This window comes from Myiozetetes cayanensis, unplaced genomic scaffold (assembly GCF_022539395.1).
Source record: "Myiozetetes cayanensis isolate MyiCay16 unplaced genomic scaffold, myiCay2020 scf5-8, whole genome shotgun sequence".
NCBI lineage: Eukaryota > Metazoa > Chordata > Aves > Passeriformes > Tyrannidae > Myiozetetes > Myiozetetes cayanensis.
In genome coordinates this window covers 85564535-85577646 of record NW_026087742.1, presented here as the reverse complement: position 1 = coordinate 85577646, position 13112 = coordinate 85564535, and the positions used below count along the sequence as shown (strand labels likewise).

Here is a 13112-nt window from a genome sequence, read left to right as displayed (position 1 = left end):
GTGACAAAGATACAAAGCAGGACAGGTCCCAGAATAGAGCCTGAAGGAGCTCCCTGTAGCCAGCCTCTAAGGTAGAGCACAAACCACTGCTGGGAATAAACCAAAACCAAACACCCTGCAGTTTATCTAATTGCCTGGATAGTTTTATCATTATCTACGAATTCCACCTGTAAATATTTGTACAGTGTTGTGGTGTAAATCACCGATTCTTTAAGACTTCTTCTATATTTCTAGATTAGTTTATATTAGTTTAGAAGCTTCAGATAACCATTTTTTAAATTCATTTAACATTCATAACATTCATTTAACATACCATTTCAAACAGGGGACCCAAAAATTCCCTTGTGGAAGTAGATGTCATGAAAAATAGCTGATTTCTTTACTCTATCTCATTGTCATTATTTGTATCATCTTCAACCTGAGCCAGACATTTTCAGTCTACAGCTTATCTATTACAAAAATAAAGAAATTTCATAAGCTAGTCATATCAAACTATGTTGAAGCCATTCTATTTCACGCTCAGGAAACTAACTTGATATACTCCCAACAACGTATGCCTGTAAGGAAATAAGAAACCTTTCAGTTTACAAAAGTTAGAATTATCTCTTTAAAAACCTTCTGAGAACTTCTCAGCCATTTTTTCTTCACTACCACGCTCCTCTATAAGAACCCCATTCTATCAAGTTGACAAACAACAGGTATGTAAAAGGTTTAGTGGAAACAAGTGTTTCAAATTATTTAAATCTGCACCATGCTTGTTTACAATTTTGTCTCCTATCATCACTCCTTCAAATGGTGATGTAATCTGTTAAATATCACTACTAGCTGTGCTTCCTCATTTAAACAACCTTAAAAAACCCCAACCCTATAACCAAGGGTGGTTTGGGATTTAAGTTTAAGTAACTTTAAAAAGTTTAAAAAGCACACATTATATTACACCAAATCTGTACAGTCCAATATATATCTAGGTATTCAATTGAAAAAACCGTGATACCCCTTAAGATATTGCCAAGACAAACAGCTTTATGAAGAATAGTTAATGGATCCACTGATCAACTAAATTAAAAAAAAAAAAAAACTAAGCATGTTGCATTAGAGTCAGCTGAACAGTTCTATTAAAAAACATTTTGTAACTTCATAATACAGTACACAGACAGAAGGAGCTGTTATGTATATAGTTTCATTTCCTGTACACCTCCTTCCACTAAATTTCACTCGGGTCTCTCTAAAACCAGCTCGATAAGGACAGCAAAACTCCTGTTCTCAGATTGTTCTCTGTTGCTCTGCATGCCAGGTAGTAGGAGGAGAGGTATTAAAAATGCATCTGTGATAGTTGTAGTGAGAAGATAAATCTGGTAAGTGTAGCAGGAAAATCTCAAACTAGTGTAAAACTCCTCTTTTTTTTTTTTTCCTTTTCAGAGACTGGAATTACATTGCAATCCTTCAGCTCTTTGCTATTTCCCCATTATATCCAAGATTTTAAAAAAGAGTTAGAGAGAGCATACACAATCCTGGTTTAGTCCCTTTAATATTCCAGAGCAAAAGTTATCAAGGCTGCTTAGCAGAAAATGTTGAAACCATATTTTAAAAATGTGAAATGCAAATGCTGCATCACATCCTTGTTGCAGTCAGTAAATCAGTAATTATTCCATGTAGACAGCTGAGAAAACAGAAATACACAACAGTCCTGCATCACATTAAAATTTTACCAGCCACCTCTAATAAACCCTATCTGACACAGGATTATTCTTTGCCTGTATTTATGACTAGAAAGAAATATACCTTCTGTTTAATTTTAATGGTCACCAGTTCCTTTGGTTTCTCCTTATGCAAGAAGAAATTCTTGGTATTAATAATTAAAAATGTTGAAATATTAACACAATTTTTTCAAAAAACAGAAATTATTTTTTAAATAACTGTAGTTTCAACTCAAATTTGGTGTTTCTCATAGGGACAATGGATCAAATCAGTTGCTTCCATTGTGAGGACCCGCTGCATTCAACTTTTAGAACTACAGGATAATGCAGGCTGGAAGTGACCCCAGAGGCTCCAGCCCAGTCCCCTGGTCAGAGAGTGTCCAGTTAGAGCTGGATGCTCAAGATACTACCCACTCCAGTTCTGAGTACCCCCATGTATCACCAGGAAGAGTTCAAATTTAATTCAAATGCTGGCTTTTAGAGAAAAAAAGATATTTTCTTGAGCTCTTGTTATACTCAGGTAATCTTCATGCTGTAGACTGACAAAGTCAGAGGTGCTACCCTGGACAGAAAGTACTAGCAAGAGAAATAAAATAGATTATTATAGACTTCTATTCTTGCTGAACCCACAAACACAGGAACAAACCAGACTGGTTCTACCCTGTGCTTCAGTCACACAACTTTTACTGCTAGTTATGCATGAACCACAACATTCACCATTCAGTGTCTGACTCCCAGGTCATTTACAAAGTTTATTGTTTGAAAAGACACTTTAAATTCACAAGCTTAGTAAATCACACCACGTATCGAGTGAAGAAGACCAAAACTGGGTAGGTTTTGAAATAAAGCGACACACAGCAAGTGTCCAAACTGTACTGCAAACAGGTGAATTTTTAACATGCACAAATGTGTCTAAATGACTCAGAGCAATCCATATTGCAATACTGGCAATTGTTCACAAAAATCACAACTGAAAGCTTTAAAGAATGCAAAGCTTATAGACCCTCTGCAAAGCCTGGAGGGGTTTCATCATGTTCAGCACTACACAAATACACAGCAAGTCCCTTCAAGAGATGACGCTCCAAGGCCCTGAACTGAGCACACCATCCTTAAATTGACCTCTACAGGTGAGGGCACCCCAGTCTGCTTCACATGTGCAGTATAACTGGACACTGGTGGGGGAGAAAGAGGTGCAGAGGAGGGAATAACGCTCACTTTGAGATTACACTGAAGGATCATGGAGAACATGTCTCAACTTCCTGTCCATTGCATGACAATTTTTCCTTTAATTTAGTCCAAAGATTTTGCAAGCATCAGATTGTTCAATCCGAGCACATGGTTAATATTTTTCATTCACAAGAGCAAAGTCACAGTGCAGACCTAATCAGCCTTCCCACATTTAAGTTTCAAAACCCTAGTGAGATAGCATGGTCAATTTTTATTCACTGTGTTTTCCTCACACATGATTTTCAAGTTCTGCTTCAGCTACTAGAGTGTTTTCAGTTTGATTGAGGTCATTCTTTCTGGATCACATTTTGATTTAAGTCAGGGTCAAAATATCAGCATTAAAGTAAATGGAGGCATGCTATAGATTAGTTCTGACAGCAGGATACAACAAACAAACAGTATATGTGAAGATATTCTTTATAATGTTATTTTAAAATTGTAAGCTTTCTCCCACATCACCTTCCAGCATTAGTCTGCTTTTCATACTCATGTGAAGTATCCTGGATTGCTATTTTAGATATTAGTAAAAAGCAAAAAGGAAGTTATTTGACTGATATTAGAAAGAATGACAAGAATGGAACCAGCACTCCAGCATCCCAGTGCACTGTTCTAATGACATGTCCCTTCAACTCTGTGATTATTTTACCCATCACTTACACTCCATAAGTACCTTAGTTTCTAGGATGTTAGCAGAGAATACATCAAGTTTTAGGGGGAAAAAAAAAATCCTATTTTCACTGACCTATCTGGTACTGTAACTTGATGTTTAAATAGAAATTTTTGCCAGATCCAGCACTAAGACATAACTTCAAAAATTACAGCCAGGGATTTAACACAGCCTAAACATTAACCCTACTCTATTTGCACATATCTTGTGAGCAGATGGGTAGGTAAGAGAGTTATCAAAATAGTCTCAACAGGCTTTTACTCAGCTGGCCAAATAAAAAGGGATTTAAAAAAAAAACTGGACGTAAAAAAAGCATCCTTATGTTAGACATTTGTCTTCAAAACATTTTACTGACCACAGGGTTATGGCATTACTACGGCTTCCTTCAACCTAAAACCCAGAAGGCTGTTGTGTGTATGTTGTGTGTCCTGTTCCCCTCTCAAACCAACACAAACCAACCAAACAAAACCCCAAACAAAAACCACACATGCTCAAACATAAACTGAAAGCTGTCCTCAATCCATGAGTCAATACAGAATGTGATAATTACACTGTGAAAGGATAGGCCTATGAAAAGCCTGAAAATCATATATATTTGCCAAAGAAACTCCTAAGTTATCTTTGCCCCTCCTAAACAGCAAGAGTCTCTTTGCGACTGAATGCAGAAATTTTTCCTTGCCATGTCATTCTTTTGCTATGGTTCACAGATTTCCTAAGTGAAAAAAAACCAAAACCCAAAAACAAACAAAAAATTTTACAACCTTCTCAGTCTTACTCAGCAATACATGGGCACTGAGAACCCAGCTAGGCACAAAAAAAGAAAAGTCACACATCAGTGTTTAGTCTGAAATTGATGTTTAAGTTTTTTTGGCTGGTCCATATGCAGTTTTCTCTGCTCTCATATCTATTTAGATACCAGATAGTTTACACAAGTTCTATTTCTACAGCACAGAGAGTGTACAGCAATGTCACTGTTCCTCAAGACTTTGATTTACAGCTTGAACACTCAAAGGACTTCAGTTTTGCTTTCTGCTGTTAGGCAAAGCTGTTTATGTTACATTTTCCCCTTCAAACTTCTTAACTAAGACTGGGTACAAAAGCAGTCATGTCTATCTGGAAAGCTCCAGCATCAATCTTCTTTCTACTCATGACAGCTCCATGAAAAACTGCCTGCTGCTCCTTCTCCACAGAAGCACAAAGCCAGCATACTCTTCAGTGCATCAGCTCCATCCTTCCCCCAGTTCCCCCTCACGTACATGCAAGGTAAGAGGAAAACAGTGTCCTCCACCTTCATTTTTCTCTTTACTTTGTCATATGCTGATCTGTTCTTCTCACACAGTTGTTCTTCATCTGATACCTGCTTCTTACCAGGTTTTTTTCTGTAGCAAATCCTCTGGAATATATACTGCAGTGTCTTACTACAACCACCTTCAACTCAGCAGTGCTCAGGAGCACTCAGCTCTAATCCCTCTCCACAGCTTCCTTCCTGCAGCTGTAGTGAAACGTGTATGCCCACATCTGGGAGATGGAAAGGATATTCCTAGCTACTTCCCTGCTTCCTGCTTATTATTTTTAAACTCTGTCTTACTATGTTTAACTTGACACAAACTGGTAAAAGTTAAGGCACTGAAGGACAGAGCCTGAAACACTCTTCCCTCCTTTTTTCTCAACTGCTGTCTTATCTTGGTCTAAAGGCCCACTGTCCAGGCTGATCCTTCCTTTCGTGTGCTCAGTTACTGTCTCTTGCTGACTGGCACTTAGATTGTAGCTTAAGACTAGGGGGACTGGATCTCAAGTACCTTTCATCTTTGTCTTGCTTTAAAACTGTTGTTTGGTTTTTGTTTTGGTTTTGTTTTGTTGGTATTTTTTTTTAATCCAGGGTTTAAACAGGCATTGCACTCAGCAAAAGGAAGACTGCAAGACAACACTTTACAACATGCCATCCACAAATGCAGCTTGCCAATGAACTCTAAGAAATCAATAAAAGATAAATTTAAAAGAAAAAAAAATTAAACAAAACACAAAACCCCAAAACACCAAAGCAAGACTTACTAGTGACCCTAAATGCAGTTGAACAGATGGGAAGAAAAATGAGTGTCAGAAATCTGAAAAGATTAAAAGAAAACTGTGTTCCATTTGAGAAACAAATTCACATTTTGAAAATGACAGAAGCATTGCTGGGATAAGTTTTATGTAATAGACTGTACCAACAAAAGGAAATGGTATCAATACAAACTATTCACTTCTTTTGAAGGGCTTCAATCACATCTGTTCAAACTCTGGAAATCTAAAACTTCCTTTGTTTATTTAGGAATGCCAAAGAAGCCCATAGAGAAAAACCCCTGTATCTTCCTCACAAATGAACCAAACTAGACCACAGCCCCAGCCATCACAACTTCTAGGGCATGAATGAATTCCGTCATACCAGCATATGACATCACTGACAAATCTTATCAACTCATGTAACCTATTACCTGTGAAGGAATGAAATCACAAACAGAGTTAAAAATAGGAATTCCTCAAGCATTTGAACCAAGCATCAAGACACTACAGGCCACACTAACAAACTCACACATTCCCATCACTCTAAAGATACGGTATCATATTCATGCTTTATCTAAAAGTTAAATTCTCTGAAGACAAAGTCAAGTGAACAAGAGTGGCTTTGCAACAACCAAAATTGGGGGGCTTTAATCACTTAGCAACATCAGCATATTTGTAAAAACAAGCTACTAGGAAATTGCTGTAATTGAGTCCTTCACTAGAAATGCACTACATTTATTCTTATACATGCACTATTAGGATGCTTTTCTTCCCTTAAGTCTGGTCTAGACACATAACTAGTCTCCTCAGTAAACTCCAATTCCATACCCTTCTTATTGTTTTTATACTGTTCCTTCCTCTCAGTCCTCAAACTCCTCCTTCCTCCAGTGCAGCAACTTGCCTGAAAAGCAAATTCTCCTGTCCAGCCAAAGTAAATCTGCTTCACCTACTTCTGCATTACATTATATTTACCTGCTGCTTTTTAATGCTACCAAACAGCAACGCTTTTAAGTAGACCACGAGTCTGCACCTTGGAAATGCTTGAAAGCCGTTCTCAGCAATGCTACAGAATATGCTTAGGTGTTTCGCTCGGGGCTTTTTTTCCTTGCTAAACCACAATGAAAAGACAGCGTGCCAAAATCACAGACACTGCGAGTTAGGGAAAGTCAGACGGGGACTTTATAAAGTTTGGAGAAAACGCCACAGACCCCGCGAAGGCGCCGGACACCTGTCAAAAGTTCGGGGAGGGGAAGGGTGGTCCTGCTCTCATTTGGTGAGGGATCAAAATCCAACGCATGCTAAAGCGCGCATTTCTGCCCTTTCTCATGCAGCTTCGCCCGTCTGTTTGGCTTGGCTCGGTCTCCCGCTGGAAGCCTGCCGCAGGGAAACCAGCTCAGCGCGAGAAACACTCCTATCTTTATTTTTTTTTTTAATTTCTTTCTTTCCCCTTTCCCCTGTTTAAAGGGCAGCTCCAGCTCCATCCTCGCCGCTGTCAGGGGAGGAGAAACCCCCGCCAAACGTCAGCGACACACAGACCGACAGACACACACACACCCGCACGCCGGCAGCCGGGCGGGGGACGCAGCGGCGCGACTGCCCGCACACCCAGGGCAACGGGAGCCGGCGGGATGCGGGAGCCGGCGGGATGCGGGACAAGGGGCGGCGACCCCGGGGCGCCTTCCCGGCCGCCTCCCCCCACCCCGCCGCCGTCGCCCGGGAGCGGGCGCGGGCCACGGCCGCCAACGGCCCCGCCGCCACCGGAGGGAGGGGAGGAGGAGCGAGGGAAAGGGGATAAGAAAGGGAAGGGAAATCTGGGTCTCACCTTCCTTCTCGGCCCGCGCCGTGTGGAGGAGCAGCGCCAGCGCGAAGCGCAGCGCCGCACCCCGCCAGGCGGCCGCCCAGCCGCCGGCGCGGGGGAAGGGGCAGCCGGCGGGGGAGCAGCGGGGGCAGCGCGGGGAGCAGCGGGGGCAGGCGGGCGCCGCCGTCATCGCGCTGCCGCCGGCGCTGCGGGAGCGCCGGGTGTCCCTGTGCGCCACTGCTCCGGACGGGCCCCGGCGCGCGCGCGGAGGAGCTCGGGGAGGGGCGGGGCCGGGCGGGCACCCCCGCGAGCGCGCGCGCTGCGGCTCCTGACGCGCGTGTCCCGGGCGGGGATGGAGGCGGAGCCGCCCCGCCCCCGGGCAGGCCCCGCCCCCCGCCAGGCGAGGGCGCAGAGCAGGTGCCATTTTAAGTGTGGGCAAGGCGCCCTCGCTTCCCCTTGGTCTGGGCGGAGGGCTGGTAGCTGTGTCGTTTTGGTTTAATTTTTTAAAATTTCTATTTATTTCTTAAACGAAACATTATGTCTTTTGTAAGCGCCGGCTGTTCGTGGTGGGGTCAGCCCGCCTCCTTAGCGCGCTCTTCTCCCCGGCGCCCCGAGGGCTGTGGTGACGCTGTTGTTGTTTCCCTGCGGAGGCCGTGGGGGTTTCGCCTGCCCGTGTCCAAGATGGTGGCGGGCCGGCGCCGGGGCGTTGTGTCTGTGCGCGGCGGCCTCGCTGGGGGTGGCGGGCGCGTTTCTCTCCGGTGTTCCAGCCCATTTCCTATGTGTTATCTTCCCTGCTGGAGGGCCTGGGGTGTTGTGGAGCAGGAGTGTCGGCAGCTCTCCCCGTGGTGAAATCCGCTCCCCTCCCCCGCTGCTGTACCGGGCCTGTGGGCGCAGCACCTTCGCCAGCAATAGAACGGGAGGAGACGGAGGTTTTGCCCGCCTGAGGCGCGGTGTGAGGCCTGTGCTGGAGCCGGGGCGTGATACCACGCGTCTGCCGCTGCTGAGGGAAGACATGTACCCACTGTGCCTTTGAGGGACACGAGTGGCCAGAAGGCCTTTGTGAACGCATGTAGCCAGTTTGCAGTGGGGGAGAAGGCGAGTTGTTAAACGGATGAGGTTGGTGTCAAGAGGATGTTGCACTGGGAGATTGGTCCATGGAACCAGTACTGACAGGAGCTGTGATGCCAGGTGTGCCATGGCTCCCAGTGAGGGAAACGAATTGGGTATTGCCTGTCCAAGATCAGGACTTACAGTGCCAAAGGCATTTTGGATAAAGCGTCAGAAGGAAAAGTCTGTAGCACAAATAGTCTCTCTTTAGTGAAGAAAAGCCTTAGATTTTTAGAATAAAAACCTGCATGTGCCCATGTGCTATTCCTTAGCTCATTTCCCTACCTGATCAACATGTCACATTTGGTTTTGAAGTGGTTGAACATGTCATTGAGTTTCAGCTTTCACAACAGCATAAAAGACTTGGGTAGTGTAATAAACCCAGAGTCTCTAGGGGCCTGACTAACAACCTAACTAAAATAGTATTGTTATGGCTTTTGCACAAACTTAACACACACTGTTCTTGTTTCTGAGAACTCCCCAAAGACACCTTGAAAGTCTGGATACAGCTGTTTTGTTGAACTATGGCCACAGCAGCAACAAGGTTTATTTTTAAGAGTGAAATGGAAAGTTGGAAACACTGGGTCGAAACCTTCCCCAGAAACAGTGGTCACTTCCTGAGGACATGGGAGGAGGAATCAAGTGCTTCTCTGTAATTACTAATCTTCCAAAGTTACATAATCTTTTGACTACTGCATTGAAAATGGGTGCACACAAATCAGTGACTTATGAGCATGAGTCTCCGTCCACAGTTATCAGAACCACCCAAACCACAGTAAATATAAAGCCATATCACTGCTGTGAGCAGAAGCCCACATATTGACATCTGTGGGGGATAGGTATGTACATCAAAGAGCATGATCAAACCTAAGAACTCAGAAAGACAAACAGCAGTTAATGCTACATTTTTATTACAGTGGACCTTGTTTGACCTTGATTTTATATCCGAACTAGGCTTCTGTGTTACTCTTCTGGAAAAAGAAGTCAGCTCCTTCCTATTTCTCATGTTTCAAATCCAGTGTTGCACAACTGAGCATCCAGACTTGCTGTTGTAATTCATGTTGTAGAGCATCCTACCCACTGAAATGAATGGGAACTCTAATGAAACTAAGATGTAAGGATGGCAACATCTGCCTTAGAGTAAAAATGGAAATGCCAACTATGCTATTAAAGAAAAAAAGGCCATAATATACATGAGAGAAGAACCATGAGTCCTACCTTTATGGCATCTATGAATCTTAAACCTTACAGCATTAAAATATGGGAAGTTTTTATTTGTTCGAAACACAGAACATCTTTTGAAAAATATTTAAGATGCATAGAAAACAAACAGCTCACAGTACGTGTTCTTCCTTTCATCTTTGTCCAGAACTCCCACTGTTTTCTGTGCAGAAAAAACCAGTGCAATATGGTCCAATGTCTGTAAGTGATAAAGCAAAAAGCATTCCATTAATTTATTTCTGATTTAATCTGGGTTATATTATTTCATACATGTTTGAGACTCCTCAAGTTGCTTGGTTCATGCACGCAGCGCATATAAATATTAACATTTGGATATTGCAGTATTACTTGAGCCTATTGAACAAATTTTAAAAAATAATTTCTAGACTGAAAAAAAAACTTCTTACAATAAACTATGACAAGATGTAGAATATAGTCCTTATAGAAATCTAGTTGTGTTGATAAAGAGAAATTGCATAAATACTGAGACACTAAAGTTCAACAACCAGCTCATTAGATGAAGAAATGCCCTGTTCTACTGGAGAACACATCAGAAAGACTTTCAAATGGGGAACTGTACTCTGATTCCTGCAGCCACTGTCAGCTTTGTCAGCATGACTGCTAGAGCAGAGTAAATTTAACACCAGAAGAGCTATGGTCAGTCCACCTTCAGCCTTGCCTACCTTCAGTGAAAAGGTGTGCACCTAAAGATTGCTATGTTTACTGAGGTGTGGTAGTTTAAAATATTCCTCCTAAGCATACCAAAGTGCCAGCACTCAGTTATCATGGAAGTTACCTTTGTTGATAGTTTATACTCTTTTTTCCTTTTCTTTTTTTTCCTTCTTGGCAAGGAACCAGAACTACTAAAATACAGATGTGTGGTTTCTGCCACCTTTGATATGGAGACAGAAATTCCTAGGAGAGTGTCAGTCTGGTTAGTTAGGACCTGTAACCTCTTCAACTGCTGGTACTCAGTAAGAGGTGATCTGCCTGCCTGACTCCAAAAGCAATAATCCATTGTTTGAACCACCTTGTCTCTCTCCTGCAGGGAGTTACCTCGTTCTGTGGGACGTGGATCAAATCCAGATGATGTTGCACTTGAATAAATGAGAAATTTTTGTGAGGTCCATTTCTCCTTTCTGACGGGAGGACATGAACTCACAGTGGGAAATAGAGTCTCTTAAATCAGCACTGAGATTTGAAGTCATGAATGCACCTCAGGTTACTTTCTCTTTGCTTTTACCATTTCTTGTACATGATTAATTGGTAGAAAATAAACAAAGCAAAGAAAGAAATGGGGAGAGATAAGACAGTTAGGTAATCCAATCAACTTTCCTGCTAGTACAGACTTACTTAGCTTGTTTATTATTATTTTTCAAATTATTTTTCAAATAACTAAAAGAATTCCTCTGAAAAATTTGCACAAGCTCTGCTCTTCACTGCCAACAATATTTTCTGACATTCAGTCTTTCCCCACCCTCTTTTCAATTACTCCTACTTGTTCCCATATGTAGAAGCCCAAGTATTTCCTCTCCATCCTTAAGGTTTGCATTACTTAAGCATTTGCTGGCTAGAGACATTTCTCCATGTACCTCTGCTTTAACAAAACTGGATGTATTAAGTAAGCTCTTTTAACCCTTCTCTATAACACCACTCTTCCAGATAATTCTTTCTGCAGCTCCTTAAATTGCGTCATTTGCCTCAGTGTTATGACGGATGACACAGAAACGATGCGTGTACCAGCACTGAGTCTGCTAGGGAAAAGTTGTCCTTTTGGGAAAGTTTCAATAAGCTTGAGCTGCCAAAACGACTTTGCATCACATCAGTGCTCTGCATCAATTGGCTGCATTTTTGAGCACCCTAAAACAAGGTTTACTACCTGGTGGATGTATGGTGTGTCTTTTACTTGCCTGTACTGGACCTGTGTGCTGAAGACACCCCTGCACTGAGCACTAGTGGCTCAGGACTCTCCTGCTGCTTCACTTCCCATGCCAGCTTCAGGTCATTGGGAGGGCTTTATTTCCAACATTTGTAGCATTGCAAAACTTGTGCATGAAGAAAACAGAGGAGATATGATATACTGGGATTTTAATATTCAGGACTGTCTACAAGATTTATTTTCAACAAACCCTTGTTACTTTTTACTCAGTGAATATTTTCAAGATAAACAGTGGCAAATTTGGGGAGCTTTATAATTTTTTTGTACTTTGATTTTCTGTTTGCTTAACCCCTCACCATCGTATGATTTTTGTTAACTCAGTGGGAAAAAATATCCTCAATTTCTTTAAGAATTTTACATTTTAGGAATTAAACGTAACAATCCAGAAGTTACTTTGTCAGAGGAAGGGATGATGACATTTTGATTGGGCTCGTAATTTAGGATACACACTAGCCCAGTGAGAGCCTGCTTTCAGCTTTACCGTGATAAAAATCATGGCAGTCTCTGTGATTTCGGTTTACCAGTTCCCTCTAAGTAAAGCAAGGATGCAGTATTTTGCTGGCAATAGTGCTATGTGTAGTATCACTACCGTGAGCTGCAGTGTGAACTGTTGCTGTGGATACATACCTGGAAAGATGCATGAAATAAGCACTGGCCTCATTTATTTGACCGCCACTTCAGATTTCCCTACTGCTACATCAGTGTCATGCAACTGCCATATAATTGTCCCTCTGGCCTACTGTGATCCTGGCACCAGGCAGAGTGGACTGGTCTGATCTTGGGTGACCTAATAAGTTGTGATTGGCATACAGGTTTGATATATAAAAGGTGAAACCTTGGAGGAGGCTGGCTAGAAATGGGTGTTGTGTGGCTGTAGTATGAGGTGAATGACAGACCAGTGTTACTTGACCTAATGCATTTGCAGTGTCCTCATGCCCTGTCCCATGCAGTGCTGTGCACTGGGTCATAGAAAACTTGGGAGACAGAACACAAAGGGCTCAATCCCACCACAACCACCAGGTTAGCTTTGTGCATAAGAGTACTGTCTGAAGGGAACTGCTCCTGTTTGCCCATATGTCGTTTAAATTCCTTGCTTGTATGTTCCAGACTTTCCAGATTCATTCCCTGAGGGTGCAGCAATTCAGCCCTATTTTGCTGTCAGCACAGTATTACTGCCTCCTCCAGTGTTTGGCAACCTGGCAGTTTCTGGTATAGTGGATAGATATTTTGGTGTGACAGCAAGGTGTGTGATATTTATTCCACCCATACTCCACATTGATTCAGCAAAGCTGGAACTTTCTAACACTGCACTTCTCTCAGCCATAGTCTGGTAGAAGTCCAAGACTGCTGACACGGTATAGTGTGGTATGGTATACCCACAGAATCATGCTGGGTATCTGTGTATCTGCTCAT

General features: G+C 42.5%; 1 protein-coding gene across 3 annotated transcripts in view; it reads right to left on the bottom strand.

Annotated features, from left to right (window-relative positions):
- Positions 1-7637, bottom strand: part of TMEM131 (transmembrane protein 131) — a 92414-nt gene extending 84777 nt beyond the window's left edge. For all 3 annotated transcript variants that reach the window (XM_050332219.1, XM_050332221.1, XM_050332220.1), the window contains exon 1: positions 7457-7637. In XM_050332219.1, the coding sequence (XP_050188176.1) occupies positions 7457-7622 (166 nt within the window). In that variant the 5' untranslated portion in view covers positions 7623-7637. The remainder of the gene's footprint in view (positions 1-7456) is intronic.
- Between the last annotated feature and the right edge of the window lie 5475 nt (positions 7638-13112).